Genomic DNA, 27972 nt, shown 5'->3' on the forward strand with positions numbered 1-27972 from the left:
ACAATATTGTCTCAAGAAGTTTTGTGACAAACTCTTCTGAGTTTTCAACATGGCAACTTTACTTTTGCCTTTGCTTTTGTGGAACAGCAACAGTGTTACTCAGAGCAAAATAAAGCTCTATTTATTACAATTCAGAAACTGAGATACAACAAGGGGGATCAGTGTTGAGTGTGTATATTATCATTATAAAATAAATATATTGCAGAATTATTGTAACAAGCTCTATAAGCAAACTAAACATCAGAAACCTGAGAAGCTCAGGATTAAATGTAAAATTCCAAAAATCTTAATATGTTCAGATCGGCAAAGGCTTGGTGAGATGCATGGCCTTAACCCTGTGTCCTAATACAGCAATTGTACTCATACAATTAATACAATATGCTTATGTTTTAAAGACTGTAACCAAAATTCAGTTTTCTTTCTTCTCTCATGGTATTGCTTTAAATAAAGCCTGTTAAACAATTTTTGGCACACCTTCCTCAAATCCTGACTCTTCCTGCAGAACCTGCCCTGCTACTTAGCAGTGCCCATCACTGAGTTGTACGTATTTGCACAATTAATGTACCTGCTAATTAGATGACTTGTTCGTGGTATAACTCTAAGACCAAGGCAACATAACAGAGCAGAAATTTTCAGGGTTAGTAATAAATGTATCCAAACTGTACCATACAGCTTCTTTATTGACTGGGATATGAAATATTTTGAGAATCTGATGTAGTTTAATGTCTCAAAATATACTAGGAATAGGATATATTAGACTGCTGTTGATCTGAACGTTCTGCCAGCAATACAAGCATCTCCCATTGAGATGCATTAGCAATGGTACACAGAAGGAAAACTAAACTCAAATGGGCAGTGAATTAGATATTCAACAAGTGAATAACCACCTTGTCAGAATAATGCTCTCCCCTGAAGCAAGATAGTCAAGGTTTTACATAATTCTAAAAAATCTGAATATGGCTGTCAGACACCAGCAGTATTCTAAGTCATGCACATGGTATCTAGACATCAAAATGTAAAATTCTGACTTATGATTGAAAGCCAGAGGGAAGCAGATTGAGTTACACAGTAAGTACATATGGTACAGCTTTGGCTTTTTTTTTTATAATACATATTTTTAAGGCAGTGCTCTTCAGTTTTATTTTAGTACTTGTGCAAAATTCTGTAGATCTCTAAAAATCATTGATGAGCTGGAAGACATTGCCGACTGTAGCCCACGAAACAGCGAAAATGCGTAACGTACCACTGTTTGCTAGCAAAATCTCCCACATTTCTGCTAAGAAAAAACAAATCCCAGATTTAGTTCAATGAAGATTAATGTGTGACAAGCATTCAGTAATAATCTCATCAGACCCATGAAACAATAAAAATTACACAAATAGAAAAATGCTCAAAAGCCAAAATCCCTTTTGCTTTACAGTGAACGTTAATGTATCCAAATTTCACCTTTCCCTCCCGCCCAACGTAACTCTCTGAGCAGAAATTTGGCTGAAGAAAGCAAAGTGATACCCAAGTAACCAACTAGTTTGTACCCTTATTGCCAGTTAAAATGGCTAAAAAGCCACGCGTTGGACAGTACAAATAAGACAACTTTTTAAAAGAAGTTCTCTGTGTATTTGCTTTCAGATACTCGACAGTTCAGCTTTGTTTGCAAGTTTATATGTGACCATGAAGGCTAGAAATTAACTTTAAAACTCCTCTTCAAAGTTGAGATTCTCCCTTAATTACTTCACCAAAAATGTTATTTGGAGCTCGCCACAGCTTTTAGGTAGCCTTTATAGTTCTTTTTGCTAAGCAGTTGCACAGGCATCAATCTGCCGTGCAACACATTACGAAAGCCGTGTCAACCCAGAGTAACGGAGACGCAGCGTTCCTGCAGGCACTGCAACCACGTAACGTGGTTTTATCCCGTTGACACTGCATCAGCGGAAAAATAAATAAATTAAAAAAAAAAATTAGAAGTAAGTGTTTGCATATTGATTCTGTTTCCGATTCGGAGGATTTCGCGCACTCCCTCCCTGCAGCACCGGCATGTCGCCTCAGCGGTGCCGGAGGGAGGGAAAGAAGGAGGGAGGGAGGCTGCCTGCCCGCCGCCACCGCCGCAGGCCGCGGACGGGCAGCAGCCGAGACAGGACCGACCCCCCGAGGAGACCGCAGCCGCCCCGCCCGCGGGGAAGCGGGGCCCGAGGGTGCCCTAGGCCGGCGACTCCGGGAGGCGGCTCGCGGCTCCCGGCCCGGCCCGGCCCGGCGAGGCGCGGCCCCGCCCTGCCCGGCGGCTGCCCCACCGCCGCGGTACGTGGCCGCCCGCGGCTCTGCGCTCCCCGCCACGCCCCGCGCGGCACGCGCCCGACAGCCCGCCCCGGGTTCCGGCGCGTGGAGCGCGTCCCTTCTCTGATTGGCTGTCTCCACCGTGGGCCCCGCCAGCTCCAGCGCGAGCGCCAGCCAACCGCGCGGCCGTATTGGTCGGTTTAGCCCCGGCGCTCTCGCGCCGCGGGCCGCGAGAGGGTCCGCCTCCCCGCGGATTGGTGGGGCGACACGGCGCATGCGCCTCCCCCAGGCCCCGCCCTCTCCTCCCCTCTCCCCTCGCAGCCGCCGTTGCCGGCCGCGCTCTGGTCTCGCGCGGTCCCGTCCCCGCTCCCGCCATGGCGGCCGCCGTGGAGGAGCCGTTCCCCTTCCACGGCCTCCTGCCCAAGAAGGAGACCGGTGCCGCCGCCTTTCTCGCCCGTTTCCCCGACTTCGACGGGCGGGGAGTGCTGCTGGCTGTGCTGGACACCGGCGTGGATCCGGGGGCGCCGGGCATGCAGGTAACGGGCGGTGGGGAGGAGCCGCCCCCGGCGGCGGCCCTGAGTCACGGCCGCGGGGAGCGGCGCCGGGCGGGCCCTCAGGGGGCGGGGGGAGCACCCGGGCCCTGCCGGACTTGCCCGCGGGGCGTTGTGGCGGGCGGCGGCCGCGCTGCCGGGGGGACGGGGACGAGTGCGGGGCCGGGGCGTTCGTCTGGGAGCGGTCATGGCTCCCGGGCGGCCCGAGGCGTCGGCGAGAGCAGGGGAGGCCCCTGAGGGGCTCTCCTGGGCCCTTGGCGTTGTTTGTTTGCTTGCGGTTGCCGCTAAGCGTCCGTTCGCGTGAGGGTGGGCTCTGGGGCGGGAGGGCGGAGGAATCCGGTAGGCAGGGGCTCCGCACCCTGCACTTGGGGTGTTGGTGTAAGGATCCTCCTTTTAAGCCATTCACAGCCGTTTTGTGGTACTTCAGTCTCTTTGGCTGTCTTCTTTCACGTAGAACTCATTATAAAAGAATACTTTGTGTTTGCGTTAAAGCTTAGCATTACTTCAACAGTAGGTAGCTAGAGGCTGCAAACAGCCGCTTAGATCTTTTACATCAAAAGTATATTTCTGGCAAAATTTGCATACCTCTCTTCCTCAGTGTATTTTTCATGTATTGTATTGCGATAACAATCTGTATCAAATTTGGTTCTGCCAGCTTTTTTTTGGATCTGCTAGCTTGGTAGCTCAGATTGCACAGTGATTGCTATTATGATCTCAATCTCAGTTTTGTGAATTTCAGTGTATGTGATTTTAATTTTGGCATTTCTCAGCACTTCATTATTTCTTTTAACTCTTGTCTCGTAACGTTTCTTTGTCATGTAAGTTTGTATGTGGACTTCTATGTCACTACTGCTTCCAATTTCTTGTCAACTTGTTTTCTCTGAGATGTGGCAAAGGAAGCCTTGAGAAATGATGCAGAGAGAGTTGTATGCAACTCGCTTGGATACTGCATCCTTTATTTTTTTAACTAAGCAGGGCCTGTGTTGGTTTCTGCCCTTTCTTTGGCACAGGCACAGATTTTACTCCTAAGTGAGGGAGACCTAGTTCAGGGACCTCACCCTGGCAGATCTTTAGTTCAGTGTTCTGAAATGACCCCTTATGGGGTTCAGGTAAGTGAAAGGATGAGTGAAGAGGACAGGTAGGGTGGAAGGAGGGACTGGACAGCTGTAATTTTGATTGATTTAAGCTGGAATGAAACTGGTGCTTTTGGCAAAAACTTGTGGGTAAATGGAAGAGTAATTAGGAAGCTTAAAGAAAGCTAGCCAAAAAGCGAACGAGATAATACCATGGGCAGACCAGGAAATAGTAAAAGGCAATTAGGAAGATGTGATTATAAATGGGATGTGCGTAGTTCTGAAATTTCACATATGAAAGCAAAAACCCTAAATCTCTAGAGGTTATAAATGAGGATTGGTCAACAAAGAAAAAAAAGCATGAGTTTATGGGCAGTAGAGGGAAGCTTTATTCTGAGACAGGTAACCTAAGTCTCATAAGGTATAATAAGAGATACTTATCAACCCTCATGATCTCAGTGTTGACCATACCAGTTTTCTCCAACTTTCTTTATGCGGAGGATAAAATTTCAGGTAGTGAAGTAAAAGATTTGTAGAGAACTTGGGGCGGGGGGGGGAGTGGTGGTGTGAAATTCATCTTGCAATGGGTAAGAGTGAGTTTGCAGGGATGTTAGAGAAACACGTAAAGAAGCTGTGTGCTCTTTCCACACTGCCTATTTAAGACACCTTACTTAGACTACATGCTAAACTACAGAACTGGGAGGCTTATTGGACAGGGTACAGGGAATTATAAAGGAGACACAGGCAGCGCACAGTCTGTAGAATAGATTTGTAAGTGTTTTTTCAGCAAGAGTGGAGTATTGGGCAGTTTACGTTTTGCATCGACAGAATAAGACAGTGTCCTGGGCACAGACAGTGAGACAGCATAGCTGTACTGCAACAAGTAGTTTCTAACCTTGGGACAATGTGTTGGTTGTTTTGGTTTTTTTTTTTTTTTTTTTTTTTTTTTAGAAGACCCCTGTCTTCTCTGCTGCTCCTTTTTCTTACTGTCAGTCTTATTGTCAGTTCTTGGCCTGGCATGGAGTTAGAACTATGAGAATTGAGTCAGTTGCTTAGAGGGAGAAGAAAGCATTGTATGTAGCAAGGTTAATAGGTATTACACCTTTGAGTTCAAGTTAACGTCAATAATGATTACAGACCAAAATGAGCTACCCTGTTTTGAATATAGTGGGGTTTTTAGTCAAAACAAAACAGTTCATGTTTTGCTGCTCCTTAGTGTTTCATTCCTGGGTAGGGTTCCTTTGCTTGTTGATGTTATACTTTGGTTTGTAAAACTACTGATACCATAAATGTGTGGCATACGATCGCTTGCTGAGGGACAAAAAGATTTCGGGACAGAGAATAACAGGGAAGTACCATTATGTTTATATTCTTCCCTGGACATTTGTTGCTATAGAGAGAATAGTTACTGGGCTTAACAAACTTTCTTACATCGGTTTCATTTTTCTATTGGTTGGCTTGCTTTGCCACACAAAATGTTAATCTAACTTATACTTACTTTCCTTTTCTTTCTGAATCTTGTAGCCAGTGCCCTCTAGGGAACTGTTTTCACCTCGTCTTCCATTGCTTTACACGCCACCTGTTGATGTCAACTGTAAAGTCCAGTTTGTCGTCGTCTTTCATGCTAGTTTTTTCCCCTCTCAGCCCTCTTGGTAGAATCTATTTCCTATTGTTATCTTCTGAGTCATGGCTTGAAATTCCTCATTAAGGCACAGGGACTGATGAAATTTTAGGTGGGCAGATAAGGTACGTTTAATGGAGCGTTGTGGTTGTGTATATATAGTCTTTGTTCAACTCCACCCTGTCCTTTCCCTGTTGTTGTTGTCACTTCTTGTTATGTTTCACGATAGATAAATCAGTTCATCTGCTGCTTGCAGTTTTGTTTATTTCGTGAAGTGCCTGTTGGAATTATTATTTACTAAAATTAGTTTGTACTTCTATGAGATGACCTTTTAGCAGTAGCAGCTAGTTTGGTTTGACTTGCCTTTAGCACTGAGTTTAAAAAAAAAAATTGCTTGAAAATTATTTTATTTGTGATGATGATCAGCTGTCCCATGGAACAAAGTGCTGAAGAACTTGTTCATCTCTTGTTGCTGCAATAGCTGTCAGTTGGAATCAGTAACACTGTATGGTCTGGCAAAAACATGCTCAGATGCATCTGGCTTTGCCTTTTAATTTGGGATTGTCACGGATACTGGTGTTCCTCTGCTTCTATTATACTGCTCAGCTGCCCGGATTGTGCAGATAGATTGTTTTTAATGTGCTCAACTTACTAATTTAGTTGTCTTACAAAGTCAGAGCTAACATGAAAGTATGTTTTTCAAACTTCAAACTAAAACATATAAACAACAAAATCATTTTCAGTTATAAACTAATAGACTTTTATTTAGTTTTTCAAATAGCTGTAGGCAAACATGACATTAAAGGTAGGATTGGGGATTTTGTTATAAATACACTATAAAATATTTCTAATCGTATAAAAGTTCTTAATTTTTTGAATTTTAATGTGAAAGGTACTAAAATGTACCTTCTGTCTGTAATAAAGTGATTACTTCAGGATTTTTCTGTTCACACAAGGGAATTCATCAAGTTCACTTGATTATTTTTTTTTATTATTATTTTTTCCTCAGAATTACCAGACTTGTAAAGGGTAACCCAGTTGAACTCTGAGTTTCACTGTAGCATTACTACTGGTAGGCAGTATGCCAAACAACGGTTCATGTCAGCAGAAGCAGCCGTATCGGTTACTTGCATTAAATGACCGTGAACCTGTCTGGATTGCTGCCGTTAGGAGTTGAACCTTGGACCTTTGCACCTGAAATTCTGAGTTTCTTGTGTCTGACTGAAAGACTCCGATTTGTTGATTCTAATTGTACAAACTCACGCGCGTGCGTGGACCTGCCATTCAGCTAGGAGGCGGAGCGCCATATAGTGTAGGAGTTGCACATTGTCTTCCTGGCTCAGAAACAACTTTTAAACCTACCCAAGCTTGCTACGGCATAAATCTGTGTTCTGGCCACCTGTTGCAGTATAACTTGTCTACTTCAAACAAGTCACCTTGGATTATGTTTTCATTCTTGTTTTCTTGTGCTTTGATCACTGAATAATTCACTTTGATTAGAGGCATATTGAAAAATATCCGATTCTGATAATCTCAGGTTTGGCTTGCAGTGGCTTTATTATTGGAGCAGCTCTTGACTTTTCTGAGAGTGGAGACTTACGTTTGAAGGCATTAATTGTCAATGCTAGAAAATTATATGGTTTGAATGCCTATGCACTGTGTTTCCCAAGTAAATTTTCACTACTGTGTAACTGTTGTTCAGTAAATATTTTACCAGGTATGGTGAACATGCTTTAACAATTTTCTTAACTGAACATAAACTTCTACGAACAGAGTAATAGTGTTGGTTTCTGTAATGGAAGTTCTTCCTTAGCAAGTGTCTTCAAAAGCAGTATTTGTTACCTTCTGGGGAAATGAATGTCCTTTTTATAGTTGCTATGGGTTTGGGATTTTCGGGTTTGGTTCTTTTTTTCATCTGTTTAAATCTGTTTTTGTTGGGGGCTGGAGGTTGCTTGTTTTCTGTTTGGGTTTGGGTTTTTTTTGTTGAGTTTTTGAGGGTTTTGTTTGTTTGTTTTGGGTTGTGATTTTTTTTGTTTGTTTTTTTGTTTGTTTTGTTTTTAAACCATGAGAATTTGAAACCTTGTTGAGGTGTGATAAAAGCTTGACCCTTGTCTTTTTGGCAGCAGCAAAGTGACTTTTATGGAACAGCTTGATCATGTTGTTAACTTCCAGCAGCTGAAGTCACAATTCCAGAGCACAATTTGAGCAAAACTACCTGCCATGTATCTTATGTCTTGCATCAACATTATTGATAGAGAATAAAGGCAACAATACCAAATATTTAAATTGTAGAAAACAGCAAATGTTGCTGCTTTTCTGAACAAGAAGTTTTTTTCACTTTCAGTGTAGTTAGTGTATAGGAGATGTTGGGAAGATTATTGATTTCTTTTTCCTTTTTTTTAATTAATCTTTGATGTAGAACTGTAAAAATAGGTGTATATGGCCAATTCATAGAATCATAGAATGGTTTGAGTTGGAAGGGACATTTAAAGGTCATCTAGTCCAACCCCCCTGCAATGAGCAGGGACGTCTTCAACTAGATCAGGTTGCTCAGAGCCCTGTCCAACCTGATGTTGAATGTTTCCAGGGATGAGGCATCACGTCCAAAGAAGGGCAAGGAAGCTGGTGAAGGGTCTGGAGAACAAGTCATATGAGGAGCAGCTGAGGGAACTGGGGTTGTTTAGTCTGGAGAAGAGGAGGCTCAGGGGAGACCTTATTGCTCTCTACAACTACCTGGAAGGAGGCTGTAGCGAGGTGGCGGTCGGTCTCTTCTCCCAAGTAACAAGTGATAGGACAAGAGGAAATGGCCTCAAGTTGCACCAGGGCAGGTTTAGGTTGGATATTGGGAAAAACTTCTTCACTGAGAGGGTAGTTAGGCACTGGAACAGGCTGCCCAGGGAAGTGGTTAAGTCTCCATCCCTGGAGGTATTTAAAAGACGGGTAGATGTAGTGCTTAGGGACATGGTTTAGTGGTGGACTTGGCAGTGCCAGGTTAGTGGTTGGACTCGATGATCTTAAAGGTCTTTTCCAACCTAAACGATTTAATGATTCTACAGCCTCTCTGGGCAACCTGTTCCAGTATTTCACCACCCTCATTGTAAAAAACTTCTTCCTCACATCCAGTCTAAATCTACCCTCTTTTAGTTTAAAACCATTACCCCTTGTCCTATCGCAACAGGCCCTGCTAAAAAGTCTGTCCCCATCTTTCTTATAAGCCCCCTTTAAGTACTGAAAGGCCGCAATAAGGTCTCCCTGCAGGCTTCTCTTCTCCAGGCTGAACAACCCCAACTTTCTCAGCCTTTCCTCATAGGGGAGGTGTTCCATCCCTCTGAATTCATATTGCCCTTCAAGGAAATACTACTGTATATATGGATTATAGTTTATTTGCTGAATAAACTCATACAATACCTCCTAAATGAAGCATGTTGTTACAAGATGATAATGTTGAATATTTTTGCTAAATGTTAAAAAAAAAAAAAATCTTAATTGTACTCTTGTTAATTGTGTAGAAGGTTCCTCTAGGTGAAAGGAACTTCAGGTAGGTTAGTGGTTTCTACTTTGATGTTGTTTAGTTGCCTGCAACTACCATAAAGCCCATCAGGGCTAGTTTTCATTTAATTTGAGGAGGCTTTAAATTTATGCTTGTAAACTCTTAGCTAGTCAGCTGTCTTTCTCCTCACCATGGTAAAAATACTCCTTATACAGTATTAGGTGGATACAGCCATAACTCCTAACACTTCAGGTTGATTAAAACATGAAGCAGAATCCTTGAAACAGGAAAAATGAGACGATGGTAACTTGTGTTCCTTTTAGGTTTAAGCTCAGTTAAGAGACTCAAGCTTGCGAGTGCATGTACTTCAGCACCTTTCATTTTGTTAGTTGTGCACTCATTACTGTAAAAGTTGGCCAGAACGGTGGGATGGAAGCACTGCAGCAAATCATTTAAACACAAATATTAATTTTTGCAAATGGTTTTGCAAATTTAGGCTTGGTTTTAAGTTGAGGCTCCTGTGCTTTATTGCTACAATGTTATTACTTGTTTGTCTTCTAAATTCTTTTTAGAAATGGGTTAGTGAATTTGTGTAAAGCAGAAAGATGGATGCGTTGCTCTTAGTTCATTGAAAATATAACTAATTTCAAGTTGGTTTTATGTCCTTCAGTTAAAGGTTGGGCGCTTAAGGAAGTTAGTTGATATTTTTATTAACAAAAATTGAAAATTTCCTGGTTTGTATGCTAAAGGGTAATCAAGTACATTTTCAATTTTTCTGTGCTTATATTTTCAGATTACAACTGATGGGAAACCCAAGATAATTGATATAATTGATACAACAGGCAGTGGTGATGTAACTACATGTACCATTGTAGAACCTAAAGATGGGGAAATTACTGGTCTTTCTGGAAGAACTTTAAAGGTGAATATTTGGTGGTACAGAGACACCACTGTGCATCTTTTTCTTTCTTTCTTGTTTAACAACAAATTTAGCACCTGTTTTGGTTCCTGCAGAACTTACTTCCTTTTAACCAGATCTTAACCAAAACTAATACTGCATTTGCTCATCTTCTTATGGATTGCTTGACATTTCTTTTACTTTTCATATGTCTTTATACTGAATATTTTCTATAGCTGAATGGGGGTGTGTGCAGGGTTTTGTTGGGGTCCTAATAATCATTTAATTACTCTTTGTTCAAATCAGTATCTGATATAGTTTTGGAAGCTGGCTGAAGAAAACATGCTAACATGCTTTAAAAATATCAGACACAGTTCTGTCTTTAAAAGTGCTAGTATTTTCCACATTTGTATAAACTACAAGAGGAATCATGTTAAGCTTGTGGTAAATAGTTCAAGAGACTGAAAAATCTGTGTGGACTTAGTTGTAGGCTCACTGCATTCTCACTATGAATAGAACAGAAATGGTGTAGGGTTTTCAGAAGGGATGTGATGAGATCTAGTAGATGTCTCAGCTGCATAGAACTGCTGCTGTTACTGACATGTTCTTGATTGGCTGGTTAGATTGATCAGGTGATATGGGGGCATCAAATCTTTGGATCTCTCCATGCTATTAGCTTTCTTCTGAATGTTGCACAGAATATGATTGTAAGGGTGAATCTGTTGCTCTCTTTTGCTGTTGTAACTAGGAATAGTGTATCTGACATGCTGAGAGTCTAAACTGCAGCAAGATATGAAATTAGACATTCAGATGTTTGTCATGACCTCTAACCATAATACCGCTTCATGCTAGGGTGCTTCTTTTCATTTATAGTGCTATTATTTCCCCAGACCTTCACCCAACAAAGTCACTGCTGGGGCTGGATGTTTTATAAGTAGAGTATCAGGGCAACTGATACGAAAGACGTTCAATGGCAGTGTCACATGAATTGATACTGATTCCTTTGGAACTGGATTGAAAGTGCCATGTCATGTTGTTGAAACAGTGCAGTAGCTACTGTCATGGAGACAGGGAATTAAATTGGCAATATTTGCAAGTCTGTTCTGCTAAGCTGTCTTACAAAGTGTTATTTTTTTTTATGCCATTAGTTAACCTATTTCTGAATGTACTTTTCTGTAGATTCCAGCAAACTGGGTAAATCCTTCAGGCAAATATCACATTGGCATAAAAAATGGCTATGATATCTATCCTAAAGCTCTTAAGGAGAGGATTCAGGTAAGGCATTACATTTTGCTTCTGGTGTATAGTCATATTTCACTGTTCTGATTTTTAAGTTTTTCTAGGAAACTACAGTATGTGATTTGTTAACACAGGTAGGCGGCTAGCCAGCACTTGAGAGCTATTCTCTCACTGGTTTTTGTTTAGTTTTGACATGATCCATTTCTTCTGTGATTTTTCAGAGCAACAGGAGGTGGCCTGGTGGTCCTCCTCACAGTGGTCCATCAAGGCAAAAAGTCTAGAAATTATTGATACCCATTTCTTTTTTCTGTGTAGCAATTGTTGCTTATTTATCGTACTATGTTGAACTTCTTTAGCCGTTGTGTCTCAAATCAGAATTTTCAAATTATTTTTGTAGTCTTCGTACTTTGACATATGTATTTGTCAATATATCGAGGAACCTGGTTTTATTTTACAGAAAGAACGCAAGGAAAAGCTCTGGGATCCAGTTCACAGACTGGCTCTAGCAGAGGCCTGTAGGAAACAAGAAGAATTTGATGCTGCTCATAGCTCTCCCTCCCAGGTTTTTATAAGTCTAAATAAATTTGTAAACTTGTTGTTTGCAACAATTTGTTACTGGTTGAGAGGATTGAAATATTTTATTAGATGAGTGAAGGAAGATATACTTGTGATTATTTTGGCAGATAACTTACCAGTGTGTCTTCTGATTAATTTAAAAAGTCTGTATATGGATGGTTGTTTGATTTGCTTAGTGTCGTTAACTTTCGAAACTTGTTGTCAAATATGAAAAGGGTAGTACTTCAAATACTTTGTAGCATATTTTTAGTAAGTTTTCATTTTTAATTTAATATGCTCTTTTTTGAGGCTGTCATCCTTGCTGTGTTCAAAATTGGAGTCTTCTAAGCATATTCTTTCTTTTGTAAGCTAGGTACTATTGCAGTGAAGTACCAGAAATGCTTTGGGTTGGGTAATAGTTATACATAATAGGCCAGAAATAAATAGTGCACTGTTGAAGACAATTGAACTTCTAGATGTTTGTGATTCCTAGGATAGTCCTACATTCTTGATGAAGTAACAGAAGAAATGTATAGCATCAGAAAGGAATACAGGATCACCTATCTTGTAATAGTCTTAGAAATACTCTAACTGTCTTTTTCTTGCCTTATTAGGTAAATAAGCTAATAAAGGAAGAACTTCAAAATCAAGTGGAACTGTTGAATTCTTTTGAGAAAAAATATAGTGATCCTGGCCCAGTATATGATTGTCTAGTATGGAATGATGGTGAGACCTGGAGGTAAATGCCTAAACTTGTCTAAAATGTCTTGTTCTACACATAAAATAGCAGCTTGCATTGAAGACTGTGTTAACTTTTAAATCTACCCTCTTTATAGAAGTCTTAAATATTATTTGCTTTAAAATAATCCTGCTGTATCCCTTGAGTTTCATGACAAAGTTCCAATCCCAAATGAAGATGGGGTAGAATGAAGTCTTATTAAAGACAGCTTGATAAAGTGTAAGCTTGTGGGATTTTCTTCTGAAGCAGAGTAAAATTGCTTTGAGTATCCATTGGTGATAGGAAAAAAAAAAAAAAACCAAACCAGAAGTCTTTGTACAAACTTCAGGATGTAATATGCCACTTTTCTTGACTGATAATGTGCATCATACAGAACAGTGGGTAAGACTTCAAATGTTTGTGTACCAGCACCAAACAGCTAGCTTTAGTAAAATTTCTTTCTTGGAGAAATTGCCTGAATTTCCATATGCTTGCTTTTCAAGGACAGATTTATTTGAATTTTAGTAGCATTTGAAAATCAGTTTATTTAGAGATCTTTGTAGTTTCTGAATCTAAGTGTAAAAAAACAGGTTTAAAGATACTGACTTAAAGGAGTAAGATACCATAAACACAGAACCAGACTTCTTGAAGTCTTTGTGGTACTGTTTGCTGGGGCAGGGGGGACATACTGAAAGTTTACAGCAGCTGGAAAATTGCTTTTTTTTTTTTTTTTTTTATTTTTGTCAACAGAGCCTGCATAGATACAAGTGAGAGTGGTGACTTAACTAGCTGTACAGTGCTGAGAACCTACAAAGAGGCTCAGGAATATGGATCTTTTGGAACATCTGAGATGTTGAATTATTCAGTGAATATATATGATGATGGAAACCTTCTTTCCATTGTGACAAGTGGAGGTAAATGAAAGTAATCTTAAGAAAATTTTGCTGCTGAGTAGGTATCATGAGAAGCAGCAATTTGTATTGGGTCCTGGTTCTGATACTAAGGGTGGCTCAAGGCAGCTGTCTTAATACAGTGTTCATTACTATGGCAATCAGGATCAATATTCAGATTTCCTGAACTAAACCTATAATGACAGCTCATTACCAAACCTGCTTTCATTTTTGTCTGAAATATTATCAATTTTGTGTTCATATGCATGTATACATAGAATGTGTATACTTAGGTACTCTTTAAGATGTTCCTGCATCTTAAAGCCTAAAATAGAGAGAAGCTTCTTTCAAAGTACCTTTTTTGGTTTGTTTCCTAAATATAGGGTGATGACTGATTTTTAGTTGCTGTCCTTTGTGCTTGTGTAATTTAAGAATCTTAAATAAGACATCCATGAGCAAAAGGGGTATTAATCTTTATTTTGGTTTATACAAACTTTTTTGTGGTGGCAGGTGTCACTATAGCTGTAGCTCCAACCACTCTGAACCCATATTTGTGTATTCTTCATATAATTATGTTTTGTTTTGGGAGCATCGTGAGTGGTTAAGGTGGCATGGATGTATTTGGTTTGAAAATGCTCTTAATTTCTCATGAAACTATCCCCTCTTAGTAGAACTACAGAAGCAGTTCTAGTTTCTAAATTGATGGTAACTTTTTCTGAGAGATCCTTTTTATACTTCTGTGCAGTTTTATTTCTAATTTCTTTCTTAATCCCCACTGAGTCATTTCAGGTGTAATCTTCATAACTTTGAGTAGGAAGTGTTGAGCCTCTTAAGTAACTTTTGTTAGTGGAATTAAGTTAATACTTCCTTTCTTTCTGCCTGCTGCCTCTTTTCTCCCCTCAAAAAGCTGTTTTATTTTGCAGCTTGCTGCTGTTTACTGGCTTTTTTTTCCGTAGTATAATATGATACTTATTAAATAAAGTGATTTGAAACTTGGGCTCATTTTATAGAATCGCAAATCATTTAGGTTGGAAAAGACCCTTAAGAACATTGAGTCAACTGTTACCACTGCCCAGTCCACCACTAAACCATGTCCCTAAGTGCCACATCTTTTAAATACCTCCAGGGATGGAGATTCAACCACTTCCCTGGGAAGCCTGCTCCAATGCTTGACCACCCTTTTGGTGAAGAAATTTTTCCTAGTATCCAACCTAAACCTGCCCTGGCGCAGCTTGAGGCCATTTCCTCTCATCCTATCGCTTGTTACTTGGGAGAAGAGACTGACCCCCACCCCGCTACAACCTCCTTCCAGGTAGTTGTAGAGAGCAATAAGGTCTCCCCTGAGCCTTCTCTTCTCCAAACTAAACAACCCCAGTTCCCTCAGCCGCTCCTTATGAGAACTGTGCTCTAGACTCTTCACGAGCTTTGCTGCCCTTCTTTGGACACGCCCTAGCACCTCGATGTCCTTCTTGTAGTGAGGGACCCAAAACTGAACACAGTACTCAAGGTGTGGCCTCACCAGTGCCAAGTACAGGGGGACGATCGCTTCCCTAGTCCTGCTGGCCGTGCTATTTCTGATGCAAGCCAGGATGCTACTGGCCCTCTTGGCCGCCTGGGAACGCTGCTGGCTCATATTCAGCCGGCTGTTGACCAACACCCCCAGGTCTTTTTCTGCCAGGCAGCTCTCCAGCCACTCCTCCCCCAGCCTGTAGCGTTGCATGGGGTTGTTGTGACCGAAGTGCAGGACCTGGCACTTGGTCTTGTTGAACCTCATACAGTTGGCCTCAGCCCATTGATCCAGCCTCTCCAGATCCCTATGTAGGGCCTTCCTGCCCTCCACCCAACTTGGTGTTGTCTGCAGACTTCCTGAGGGTGCACGCAATCCCCTCATCCAGATCATCGATAAAGATATTCAACAAAACTGGCCCCAGTACTGAGTCCTGAGGAATACCACTTGTGACCATCCGCTGACTGGATTTACATACTTATAGCTCAATAGGTGAAAATTAATTGTGCTGTAGCGGATTAAATTGGTATAAATGAAGTTCATTAAACATACAGTGATGAAATTTTCATTTGCTCAGGAGCACATGGAACACACGTGGCTAGTATTGCAGCTGGATACTTTCCAGAAGAACCAGAACGAAATGGTGTGGCTCCTGGAGCTCAGATTCTTGCAATCAAGATTGGTGATACAAGACTAAGTACAATGGAAACTGGCACTGGTCTAATAAGAGCTGTGGGTATTTCACTGAATAAACGATTAATCTCAGCGGCGTGACTTCATTGTAGAATATTGTGGAACACTTTCTGCTCTACTTGCTTATAGGCTGTGTTTTTTGTGGTTCTAGAATATGTACAACAACAACAACAACAACAAAAAACCCCAACCAACTCGGGGGCGGGGGGAGGAGGGGGCAAAAAAAACCCAACTTGAAACAAAACAAACAAAAATAACCCAACCAAAAAAAGCCAAAAACCAACCAGAATATATTTTAAAACATATGTTAAGACTAATGTTTTAATACAAAAGAAGACTTCTGTTGCATATAGAGACTTACAGGGTTTTTCAGACTGATAGAGTTGCAGTGTGTCTGGCTAGCTTGAGGTATGGGCTAAGTTACTTGTATGCTTATTTAAAGTTCCTTATTCTGTGTTGTGAGTGGATTTTTTATAGTTGCTTAGATAACTATAGAATATTTAAATACTTAAATAAATCTAGACTAGAGTCTAGTATCTACCCATGTTGCTGAATTTTTTTTAACTCTGTTTCTTAAGAGTGAGGAAAGATATCATTCCTTTTTAATGATGAAAGGCTCAAGACTTTTTCCATGTAGTGAGTTGATGGGGAAAAATTTTACACAAGAAAAGGAACTGAAAACAGAAAATTGTATTTGTGGCCCATAGAGTATCTTGCTATAGCAACATGAAGATGTACAATAATGTTTTTGTGGCTTTTTGGAATTTAACCAAACTGCACAGGAAAGGACAATTTTATGTTATTGAGAACAGATACTTGAGACAATACTAATGATGTCTGCGGTTTTCTCTTAGGGTAATGTCTTAATTTATAGCTTGGAACATGGCAAAGATAAGACTGTTCAGGGAGTGGGTTTTTTTATTCTGTTTGTTCACTGGGAAAATACTACTTAAATAACTTACTGAAGTAAATTAAATTCTTTTCTTTTGCAGAGTCAAAAGAAATTTATCCCTTTTTCTTAGGTCTGTAGCAGATCAGTTGAAGCAGATGTTTTTTGTCATTCCTTACGTGACTTATGCTATGACTAGTATGTATTTTGGCTTTTATTTTTACTTTATCAGATGATAGAAGCAATAAAATACAAATGCGATCTTGTCAACTATAGCTATGGAGAAGCGACACATTGGCCAAATTCTGGGTGAGTACTGCTGTGGTTAATATAAAGTATTTTAACGTTACAGAAGTGGAATTACATTTGTTGAGCTTTGTGTAAATGAACTGTCAGTAAGAATGATTTGTCCAGGGCCAAATAATTCAGGTACATTAAACTGTTGCAGTTTGCATTTTTAAATACCTTCAAAAGTTAAGTATACCCATTGAAAGTGCTATTGATCTATAATACAAATAATATTTTAGAATAATAAAGAATTTTTGTTGTTGGAACACCACCTAATCTGTGGGGGGTTTTTTGAAGACCTAATATTGCTATATAACTGCTACTCCTTTTTAAAACCAGAAGATATTTTTTGTGGTCAGCTTCCGTACTGGAACCGCCTCTGCTAGGTGTGGGAAGCAGGCTGCATAATATTCCTTTTTCTGTGACTGGTCACAGAGATTCTACTAGAAATGGGAGTTTTACCATGTGGGAAGAAAGCAATATTGTTGATTAAACGACTTATTTTTTTCCTCTTACATCAGGAGAATTTGTGAAGTAATTAATGAAGCGGTGTGGAAACACAATGTAATCTATGTTTCAAGTGCAGGAAATAATGGCCCTTGCCTTTCTACAGTAGGATGTCCTGGTGGAACTACATCTAGTGTAATAGGTAAATAATTTGTTTTGAAAAAAAAATGTTGACTGTATTCAGCTTCTGTCTTTTCAAGCTTTGTACTTGTTTGAGATCACCAGTTAATTGCTGAACTAAATCTAAAAAAATATCAAAGACTACTGCGCTACAAGATTAATTCTGAGGGAGGCACTTCCTGTATGCTTAGGTATAAAAATTTAGATTATCTTCTTACAATTCAAGACTTAACTTATGTAGAAAACAGAAGTAGGAGGTGGATGGTCTTGATCTGATGTGGCTTTGTATAAAAATTTACAAAAGAAATCTTTGTGGTCTGACCTGTTTGAACATTGCAGGATTATTTTTTTTAACTGTAACCGTCTGAGCACACCACTCAGACCATTAGCTGTTTGTAAGTGCAACTTGTAAAAAATATAAGCAAGTTGGATTCTAATTAATCTTCTGGGAAGTCTTGTAATGCATTCTGAATTGTCAGAACCACAGTTTTAGATCATCTATCTTCATCAAATACTCTAATTTCTATTTGTAATGAAATGAAGCTTTTTAATTTGGATGTAAAATAATCCCATGACATGACCTAGACAAATCCTTCTAGGGGGAGAATTCTTTCAGCTGCAGTGCTGCTTCTGTGCAAGTCTGTTACTGGCATAAGAATTGGTTTTTCTGATGGGCTAGTGTATGTTTTTGATATTTCAGTGAAAGATTGACATCTACAACTTAGCAAAATGTTTAGCATTCAGGGGTAACTTCCCTAGTCTTAATTTTTATATAAATCCTCTGATGGTGCATTACTGTGTTAAACAAGATGCTTGTTAAATCTGAGTTCTCATGCAAGCAGACTAGCATGTAGACTTGAAAGTTGGAGAGACGCTGTTTCAGGACGGCTAGTAGAATTCACACTGATTACTTTCTAAAAGTTCATCTGCAATTACTCCACTACTGAGACTGGGGGTTGGAACTGGAACTAACAAGCTCTTTTCATGTCTGCATTGGCTCTGCTTTTACAGTGCATCTACTCTGTTAATTCAGCTTCTTGTATCACTCTAGAGACTAGGTGATCGTTCACTCTGCATGCAAAGTAGCTTGCTCCTTGTCCTCCATCTGGAGTGAACCAGATAGGGTTTTTTTGTTTTGTTTTGTTTTTTGAGGGTAAAGCAAAATACAGTCGACACGTTGGCTTGGTTCACACAGACAGTATGGACATGGACCTTGCCAGATTTGTTTGTCAGCTTAGTATGGTAGTTTTCTACCATCCTGATAGTGCTTATGCCATAAAGAAAATGGAGTGTACGCTTTAGAATAGGTACACGGCATGGATGCAGTGTGCATCCTTGACATCGTGTTCTAAAAATACAGCTTTAGCAGGCTTTGATGTAGTCATTTACATGCTCTGGGCACTCCTGATAAATGTAATGTAATGACTGTCTCATCACTGTGTTTGAGCTGTGTGGATGTGGCCGTCTGCTCCAAGTGGTGTGGCTGTGAGCCACGTGAACATGAACCAATTCACACAGATTGCTTTGAGGTACGGCTTGTGTAGGTTGTAACAGTGTAAACACAGCCAGAGGGGTGCAGGAGAGAGTGGAGACATGTAAAAGTGGTCTGTTGTGAAGGAAATGTAGAAGGTGAGTACATTCTATTCCAGTTGAATGAAAATGAAACTTTGAAGTTTACATAATATTTTAATGTTATGTAGTATGACCATCAGCATTGTTACTGCATAGCATGCTGCTTTACACTTGCTTTGTAAAAATATCTGGATTTAATTAGATGGAAAATGTGTTTCCATTTTTAAACGGCAAGCAAAAATTCTTCTCATAATGAATTTAAAACACAGAAATATTTTTTCTTTTAATAAAAATTCATTGTACATCTAAAGCGCTTGAATGTTTTTTACAGGTGTTGGTGCCTATGTGTCACCTGACATGATGGTTGCTGAATACTCTTTAAGAGAAAAACTGCCAGCAAATCAATATACTTGGTCATCCAGAGGGCCTAGGTAGGTTATACTAAAAGAATAAATTCATTACTTTGGGGTTCAGATTATGTAATTCAAAATCTAAAAATTGGTCATTAAGACCAGAATAAAAGTATTTCTTTCCCATGGGAAGAGCATAGGTAGCCTGCTGTTCTTGAAGGCCTTTGTATGTTGGGATCTAGAACTCCTGGGGGAGAGGTAGACCACTGAACTGCCTCAGCACAGCATGTATGTTTCAGGAAAATGTATTTGATGAGCGCAAACCTATTCAGTGATGATAAAAGTTCTTGAATTTGTCCTTTTTCTGAAATTTATTTTTTCAGAGGATTTTTTCCGTAGCATTTATTTCATTAAGTTAGTCTGGTGAAGTTAACTGTTCTGTTAGTGTTGATTAAAAGAAATACTGTTACTGCAGTGGTGTTACTTCTGGCTTCAGTGACATTTCTGTGATGGCACAACTTACTCAGAGGTTTTGGTTGAGTCCAGTAGAGGGGTGAGTAGGCAGAAAATGCTTTTCTACCTCACGTTATAGAAAATTATCTCAAAGATCTGTAAAATTTAGTGGCAATGAAAGCTTCAATGTTTATTTCATATCTCAGAAGCATTTGATAGTAATGTGATAGACAAGAAAAAAAGAATAGCATGTCTTCCTGAGTTCTTGCCTGTGTTTAGACTTTGGAGTTGTTCTTGCGAGTCATGGAGTTACTGTATACTGTCTTTTGTAGTTTAGCCTACAATAGTATTGGGTGAAGGAAAAAATAAAAAACATAGCTTGCGGTTGGTCCTTGATTTATTTGCAGGTTACATAGCAAATGCTTCCCTATTAGCATTGGTCTTCAAAGTTAGCTGTCATGGTGTTTGTATATTTACAGGCAAGTGTTTTGTTCCAAGAACCTTATTGTGTAGAATTATCATGTTTCATGTAGGGAAAAGAGAAATGTAGTCTCTGCTTTCAGTTGAGAAAGGCAGAAAGATTTGTAATTAATATTGATACACACACACACACACGAAACTACATTTTGTGTACTTTATCACTTTGCATCGTAAAGTAGTCAGAATGAGCATGTGTCAGCTGAAAGGCTGTCTGGCCAAAGGCAGATTCCCCTTGTGTAGGATGCAACACGGAGGTGACTGGAGAGTTCCTAAAGCTTTGCTAGAGCAGGCTTGGGGTGGGGGATCAGTCTGTCTGAGTAAGCAGTAGAGGCTTTCGGGCAGATACACTGTGTGTGCACTGCTTGGCCAGAAGTGTCATGATATAACACCTGTTTTTTATATAGGGGTATCATAAAATATGTCCAAACATTATATTACAATATCGTACTGAGAATACTCTGACTTGAGACAGATTTTAGACATACGAAGCTGTTAGTGTGGGATATAACTACCCTGCTTCTCCACAGAACTTAATAGCTCAGCCACAATGTTGTCCTTATTCAAGTGGTGCAATTTTTGTCTATCCAGAGCAAGGAAGATGGGAGTATATCTGGCTCGTACAGTTAAAAACTAGATGCTGCTTTAACTGTGCCATAGGTACTCGCGCTGCTCTTAAATACGCTTGGGCAAGAAAGAAAGGTAGCTTAGGCCCAACTGATCCTGATCCACCGCTTGACGTTCCTTTTTTTGTCTTCTCCCCTCGCTCTCCTTGTCTCGGGTTCTGTATTGTAATTCAGAATTTGACCTGGTAGTGAAGTGGCAGCATGCAAAATTACAGATCTGGATTTTGGATCTTTTCTAGTCTTCCTCTCCTTTTTACTGTTTTTCTTTAAAAATAGTAACTGTTAAATAGGCTATGTAGAATACTAATTTATGTACTGAAGTGTTTAATAGGTTTGTTTGTGTGCATTTTCTAATTCAAATCCCGGAAGATATTCTGCTGACTAAACTGAAGTCTGGTGAAGAATATTGAAGAAGTGAAAGTTTTTAGAAAACTTTCATTGTAAAACAGGAATAGCTGATGATTAATGTGACATTTTAAATTGCTACTTAGTGATATGATTTTTCTTGGGTTTAATGGGTTAATGGCTTTAGTGAAGTAATATACTTGTGAATGTTCCCTAAAGCTAAAATTATTTAAGTGTACAGGTAACTTCAAGATAAAGAGTGCAGAAAAAAATGTTTGTTTTTCAACCATTCTGTTTTAACACTAGCACTGATGGAGCCCTTGGAGTAAGTATCAGCGCCCCAGGAGGTGCTATTGCTTCTGTTCCAAACTGGACTCTGCGAGGAACACAACTCATGAATGGCACATCCATGTCTTCTCCCAATGCATGTGGAGGCATTGCATTAGTGTTGTCAGGTAATGTGCTACAATGTTAAATATAGATGCATAGTCTAAAAGAGATTAGATACTTTTTCCTCTTAAAAAAAAAAATGCTTTAACTTTCAAATTTTTTGTTGTATCCAATAATACCCTTATTTTTAATTTCAGGGCTCAAAGCTAATGATATTCATTACACTGTTCATTCTGTCAGAAGAGCTTTAGAAAATACTGCAGTGAAAGCTGAAAACATAGAAGTATTTGCACAAGGACACGGTATTATTCAGGTACTTGCTAGCAAAAAAAGCCAAAATAATGTAAATAACTACCAGTGGAAAACTAAGCCACAAAAAAAGAGCAGCTTTCTATATGAGCTCGCTCAGTTTGCTCCCTTGCTACTTGATTCTCAGATCTGATTGAGGGAGAAGAAGGGAATGCAGTGGGAGGGGAGGAGGAATGAGACGGTTCTTTCAGTTTCAGCATGCCATTATTGTAGAATGAATGTGTTAGCTAGACACATTCTTAGACTGATCAAAAAGGCATGTGGACATAAAAGTGGGATGTGGGTTCTTATCACCCATGTGTGGGTTTGGATGCCTAAATTCTGTCCTAATGTCCAAAAATGTTTTTATGTTATTGTCAGAGAGAGCTGGACTGGTTCTGTCCAGACAAAAGCTGGAACTGTAAATTCTGGGCAGTGAAAATAGAGATACCCACACTGGTTCACAAAGCAGCACAGCTGAAGTTGTGCAGTGACTTTGCTCTGGGCCTGCACTGAAAAGTCTTGAGTGTTCATTGTGTCCTGTGGACTTCTAAGTAGCTTGGAAATCTGTGATATGATCCTTTGTATGAAGGCATAGTGAATGACAGTCTCCCTGTGCATAAGCGTAGGCTCTTCAAGAGTTGCTGCTTTTTTTTTGCCTACAGTCACTCCCATCCTGGCCAGAAAGAGGTACTGAGATTTTGCTCTCATGCTTAAAGATGCTAGATATTAAATGCTTAGCCCTAAACTCACGTTCTGGAGATGCTAGAACCTAGTAGGTAACGTCCACTAAGCACATCTGTAACGCTGAGTTTGATGCAGAAGGCAACAATGGTGGTAGCCGTATCAAAAAACATTGCCACAGAAAAATGAAATGCACCAGTCATATCTTCTGGTTGAGTAGTCTGTGATTAAAACATGTGCTAAAACATGTGGTTAAAACTCTGATCTCAGAGACTGAGTCTGTTGTATGTCCACTTGTCTCAAAGGAAACTGCCCTAATCTCCACTGGTGAAGGTAGCTCGCTGTGAAGGAGAAGTGAATGTAAGATTTTTGGAGCCAATAGAATAGAAAGCAAGATAGAAGGGTGTGTTTTTAAAACAAAAAGGTGAACTTGTCATCTGAGTTTACTGTGTCAGCTCATTTACTTAAATCCAGGGCTGGATTTTACGACCTGATTCTCTTATGTCAATATATAAAACTTATATGGGCATCCCATATTGCTTGTCTGTTTTGAACTGCTCAACTTCTTGTATTGTATAAAAGATTTAAATGCTCAACTAGTGTTGCTCCACGTATGAGAAAGGCACCTAAATTAGTATAGTAGGTCTGGGCCTTTGAAGTCCTCTTTGTCTTTGAAGTCATCTCTGAAAACTTTTGTTGCTCATCTTTTGATGGATTTATATCAAAGAAAATTTGTCTTTTTTTTAATGTTCTTGACTTTCTGTGCTCTGTGTGGCTGTTGCAAACTGAAAATGCTGCCTCATTTTCTATACTGAGTATTGTGTAAGGCGCAATCCGTGTGGCTCAGGTAGCACATGAGTTACTGCACTGTTTGTTGTTGTGCTTGCTGAACACTTCATGTTGAAGATAATATGCATAAGTTGAAGAAAATACGCGTAAGTTGAAATTTGTTAATTTAGAATGTGTTCTTTCTGACAGGTTGATAAAGCCTATGACTACCTCATTCAGAATTCATCATTCACAAGTAACATAGGCTTTACGGTTACTGTCGGCAGCAACCGTGGAATCTACCTCAGAGATCCTGCCCAGATAGCTGCACCTTCTGATCATGGGGTTGGCATAGAACCTGTCTTTCCTGAGAACACAGGTAGGAAAGAGCTTTTGTATGCTGGGGTGGGGGGGAATAAAGTGTAATCTTAAAACAAAAAATATGTGATAATGAGGAGTGATAGGAATCTGTACTGTAAAAGGAGTAAGCACAGCTCTAAATTTCACGGTAAATGAAGGCATGCAGGTGAACAACTCCTCCATTCTAACCTCAGACTTATAACTGCAGCACTTCCATGTTTGGGGGGGGTCTGTTGCTTCATACTTCTCACTGAAAAAAGAGATCTGTCTTTGTTCTGAAGAAATTTAAAGCAAAGTTGTGGGGCCAGGGAAGAATATGGAAGAATAATCAAATATCCCTAATGTTTCATGAAATTGTAGCACTTCAGGGGTTTTGTTGTAGGTAATTCTTGACAAAAACTGGATACTGTTCTAAAGATGAAAGAACTTACCCAGAAATTAGTTTCTCAGTTATTTAAAGACTAAATTCTAAATTTGGACTTTATCTAAGTTTCCACAACCTGAGAAAAATCTTAGTTTAACAAACTAGACTTACATTCAGTATCTGATAATGAATAAGCATAGTTATATCTAAAGGGAATACAGGAAGCGATGCAAGTTTTTGTTACTTACTAACAGGGCAAAAGTAACTTGTGCATATCAAAATAAGGTTTGACATCTTTTCTCCATAAACCATTTTGCTCTGCTTTATTAAATACAAATTGGAACTCACTGAGAGATGGAATTACACTGTATTCAAAAAATGATCCATGTGAGAGCTGGTTACTGAGATTAATTCCTTTCCTAAAACTGGTGATCCCCAAGAAGGTTGGCATGTGACAAAGGGATGAGTTTATTTAGGGGAAGAAAGGGTATGAATCGGAACAGGTTACTGACTCAGAGTGACTTAGTTGTTTGACAGGTTACATTGCAATTGGTGCTTTTTAAATTTACCGTATGACATGACAAAATAAAATAATCATATGATAGACACTTCTGCAGGGAGCAAACGATCTGAAAAAATAGTTCGAGATTTGTATTAGATAACTAGCTTGTAGCATGATCTTGTTTCAAAGTTAGGTACAACCTTTATTTTACTGTACACTGCTGCTATTCTATTTTTCTCAAGTTAAAAGAAATAATATAGAACGCTGTCCTTTGTGGAGAATCTGACATCCAGGGGCGCTAAGGAATTGGTTCCTATTACGTTTTATTGATGTGTACATTTTAATGGCAAATACTGTGTTATAGTAGAATATGACCACATATTTGTGTTATTGAACTGTTTTTTAAATTTGTTTCTTGACAGAGAACACTGAAAGAATATCTCTCCAGCTTCATTTAGCTTTAACTTCAAATGCACCGTGGGTCCAGTGTCCTAGTCATTTAGAGCTTATGAACCAGTGTCGACACATAAATATTCGTGTGGATCCACGTGGCCTGAGAGAAGGACTGCATTATACAGAGGTATTGAAGTATTGGTGTTCTAAGCAAGATTGTGTGCCCTTTCCTTTTCATGTGGTTTCTAGCAACTTTTATAAAAGTAATTTTTAAGGAAATAAAAGCTGTGTGTTGTACAGACCAGAAGATGCTGCCGCACTCCATTTCACTGTACAGGGTGAATATAGGGTGCAGCAATAGTTATGCTATACAGTGTTGTATAGCACATGCCAGTGGGACTTTGTATAGCATAACTATTGCTATGTTTAAAAAATAAAAGCATATAGAAATATAAACCAAATAAATAGCGATTCATTAAGGGGTTTTTTTTGTGGATATATTTTCACCTTTGACTATCTGGCTCGGTCCTGTATTATTGTTGAGGACAGAGATTTGTGTTTTTATAAGGTCTTAAATATTTCTCTTTCTGTGGTGGCTTGAGGACTGGCCTAGCTTTTTGTGGTGTTGCCATGCAGTCATACGTGAACCCAAGATTTTGCTTTACCTTGAGGAGTTGCTTGGGTACAGTGATGCAACCTGTTTCCTCACACCTATGCCATCCTATTTTGGAAGATGAAGGAGAAAGATGGGTGGTAATGGCTGTGTACAGCAGAAGCATTTTGCTGACTTTGAGCTGCTACGTTCAAATTTGGACAAATTTAATACGAAACCATTAAATTTCTCATTTTCTCTCCCAACCATCCTCCTTCACTCCTGCAAAAGAAACCCACCAACAAAAAATATTTTTCAGCCCTCTCCATCCTCATCCCAAGCCTTATATTAACATTGAAATGTTTCCATTGCATTGTAGTTGATCGTAATGAAGATGATATCAGCTTTCTTTTTAGAAATGACTTGCTTAAGATGCTTAGAGTTGCGAGTCTTCTAAGGTACCACTGAGAACATTTTAGCAAAGTGATGATAGAACAGATTTTCAGGGATAGTATTTAAAGCTTGGCCATGAAAGGCGTAGTAAATCAAACTGTATTTTCTCAAACATAATCCTGGAAAACAAGGATTAAAATATTTTTAATACAACAACAAAAATAGCTGAAATGAAATAATAAGGCTGTTTGGGACAAATTCTGAGTTGAAACTAGGTTGAGCTTTTGATATAGGGACTATCAAATGTGGGTCAAAAGCTTGAAAACTTCTGGGGAAAAGACTGAAATAAGTGTGAAAAACTAATTTTTTTTTTTTCTTGGTGAATGTTGCTGTTTTACTATTTCTAGGGTGACAGTGGTCAAATGAAGATTTTTTTTTTTTTTTTTTTTTTTTTTTCTTCTCAATGATAGCTACAGAGATGCAAAATACTCTGGACCTAGTTTAAGTTTAATGTTGTTTTCTATAATTTCATTTTGACCAAAGATTTTAAGTGGCTGTATTTTATTTTCTTAGGTGTGTGGATATGATATAGCAATGCCTAATGCAGGCCCTCTGTTCAGAGTTCCAATAACTGTTGTTATACCAACAAGGTCAGTAAACCCAGGCTTTATCTGCATTTTTTAAGTTTAGTTTAGTTTTCTGTACCCACTTTACTTGTTGTCATTTATTTCACCACCTTCTTTCTCTGGGAGTTCTTGAACTTACTACTAACATTGATAAGGGAGCAGAGATCTGAAAAGAAGCTCACAGCAGACTTACACAGCAGTGGCTTTTTTGTAGTTTTGGTCCCGGCAGCCAGAAGGCAGTGTGTTCTGGTCGGCTTAGCCGCAGTGGCAGCATTCCTGGTCCATCAAAATACAGATGACGTCTGGCTGGCTGACCGAAGTATCAATTGATGTACTCATAGGTGTAGGTCAACTGGTGTTTGTTTTTTCATTTCTAACTGGTGGACTAGAGCACATAAAGGCAGGGGGCATTATTTGGTGAATTTAGAGAGCTAGTATTGTGCTCATCATAGGTTTAAACATATGACTTCAGTGATCTTGATAAGGAAGGAGAGTATCTTATTAAACCTATTCAGTGGACAATCTGCCCTGAGGGAAAAAAAAACCACTAACTTCTTTTCCTCTAACTCATTCATAGAAATATTACTTCTCACATACCTTAGCTCACTTTAGTGGAAAGTCACTCAGCCAGGAAAAGCAGATCCACTGAAAACTATGATTCTTTGATACTTATGTTTAAGCACAGTAACTTCAGGGAGGCGGGGAAGGTGTCTACATAATGTGATGGAGCTGATATTTTAAATCTTTTAGATACATTGTGCTGTCAGATTCTCTACTAGTATGGATTAAAAATAATTGGTGCTGAGAACTAAATATCCTCATTGTACACTTTTTTTTGAGAGTATTTTTGCATTTAAAAATACTTTTTTAAAAAAAGAGAGAGATTTCACAGCTTGTTTGATTAGTGTTTGTGTTTTCTTTTTGACATACAGAGTAGATGAATCATCAAGCTATGACCTGACGTATACAGATGTTCATTTTAAACCTGGCCAAATCCGAAGGCATTTCATTGATGTTCCACAGGGAGCTACGTGGGCTGGTAAGGAAAATGACCACATTAATTAAATAAAAAAATCACATCTGTCAGACTTGTCAAAGTTGTTCTGAAATCATTTTGAGTTCTACCTGAATAGGAACTGAAGGATTTGACCCATGAATATGTAAAATATTTATTTGATTTTAAGCTCTTAGAGGAGTGATTTTAAGTTCTCATGGATTCTGGTATAGTAGAATCCTGATTCTCAAGTCTTCTAGAAACCAGCAAATACAATCTGAAGTGATTGCCCATAACTGGAGGAATACCCCATGTTTATGGAAAAGTATTACTGTCTGAGGTTTGCCTAGTTTTTAAGGTGCATGGATGTAGTGTTGAAAGATGTCTTAAGTGAAGAAAATGTGATTTTCATAATGGGAAAGCAGCTCATAATTCTGCAAGGAAGGAAAAAAAAAGGTTTTTTTTTCTCATCTTCCTGTGTGAGATTA

The 27972-nt window shown here is 39.2% G+C and overlaps 1 protein-coding gene across 1 annotated transcript in view; it reads left to right on the forward strand.

The window, feature by feature from the left end:
• Positions 1-2576: 2576 nt before the first annotated feature.
• The window catches only part of TPP2 (tripeptidyl peptidase 2), a 55841-nt gene continuing 30445 nt past the window's right edge, over positions 2577-27972 (forward strand). Inside the window, exons 1-16 of the mRNA XM_082336093.1 lie at positions 2577-2804; positions 9797-9925; positions 11081-11176; positions 11598-11702; positions 12310-12434; positions 13164-13327; positions 15388-15542; positions 16625-16701; positions 17202-17329; positions 19211-19310; positions 21437-21585; positions 21718-21833; positions 23471-23639; positions 24909-25066; positions 26438-26514; positions 27423-27529. Coding sequence (XP_082192219.1) covers positions 2643-2804; positions 9797-9925; positions 11081-11176; positions 11598-11702; positions 12310-12434; positions 13164-13327; positions 15388-15542; positions 16625-16701; positions 17202-17329; positions 19211-19310; positions 21437-21585; positions 21718-21833; positions 23471-23639; positions 24909-25066; positions 26438-26514; positions 27423-27529 — 2017 coding nt within the window. The 5' untranslated portion in view covers positions 2577-2642. The remainder of the gene's footprint in view (positions 2805-9796; positions 9926-11080; positions 11177-11597; positions 11703-12309; positions 12435-13163; positions 13328-15387; positions 15543-16624; positions 16702-17201; positions 17330-19210; positions 19311-21436; positions 21586-21717; positions 21834-23470; positions 23640-24908; positions 25067-26437; positions 26515-27422; positions 27530-27972) is intronic.

The sequence above is a fragment of the Platalea leucorodia genome, assembly GCF_965183815.1.
Source record: "Platalea leucorodia genome assembly, chromosome: 2".
NCBI lineage: Eukaryota > Metazoa > Chordata > Aves > Pelecaniformes > Threskiornithidae > Platalea > Platalea leucorodia.